A 430-nucleotide genomic window follows, 5' to 3' on the forward strand; every position below is an offset into this window, starting at 1 on the left:
CCCATGAGCAGCTGCAGCTCCAGCTGTAGCTTCGGCTGCTGCAGCAGCAGCAGCAATCACAGCAGCAGCAACAGTAGCAATGGTAGCAACAGCACGAGCAGCAGCAAGTGCAGCACCAGCAGGAGCAGCAGCAACGGCATCATCGCCGTCAGCAGCAACAGCAGCAACGGTAGCATCGGCAGCAGCAGCAGCACCAACGGTAGCATCAGCAGCAGCAGCAGCAGCAGCAGCAGCAGCAGCGCATTGGAGGAGATGATAGGACCGCAGTGTTTGCTGCTGCAGCATTTGAGCGATTCGCTGCTGCTGTCGGTGCTGCTGCTGCTGCCGCCTCTGGAGCTGGTTGTCTCGCTGCCGCTCGTTTGCAGGCGGCTGCGGCGTTTGTCTTTATCCCCCTACTTGTGGCAGCAGGTGCTGCTGCCTGCTGCTACAG

The 430-nt window shown here is 60.7% G+C and overlaps 1 protein-coding gene across 1 annotated transcript in view; it reads left to right on the forward strand.

Annotated features, from left to right (window-relative positions):
- Positions 1-79: 79 nt before the first annotated feature.
- Positions 80-430, forward strand: part of EMH_0044860 (F-box domain-containing protein, putative) — a gene marked incomplete at both ends in the record, with an annotated part of 2,215 nt that continues 1,864 nt past the window's right edge. Inside the window, 2 exons of the mRNA XM_013496010.1 lie at positions 80-199; positions 366-428. Of these exons, the coding sequence (XP_013351464.1) occupies positions 80-199; positions 366-428 (183 nt within the window). The remainder of the gene's footprint in view (positions 200-365; positions 429-430) is intronic.

Source organism: Eimeria mitis, genomic scaffold, assembly GCF_000499745.2.
Source record: "Eimeria mitis Houghton genomic scaffold, Emh_scaff1868, whole genome shotgun sequence".
NCBI classification, from domain to species: Eukaryota; Apicomplexa; class Conoidasida; order Eucoccidiorida; family Eimeriidae; genus Eimeria; species Eimeria mitis.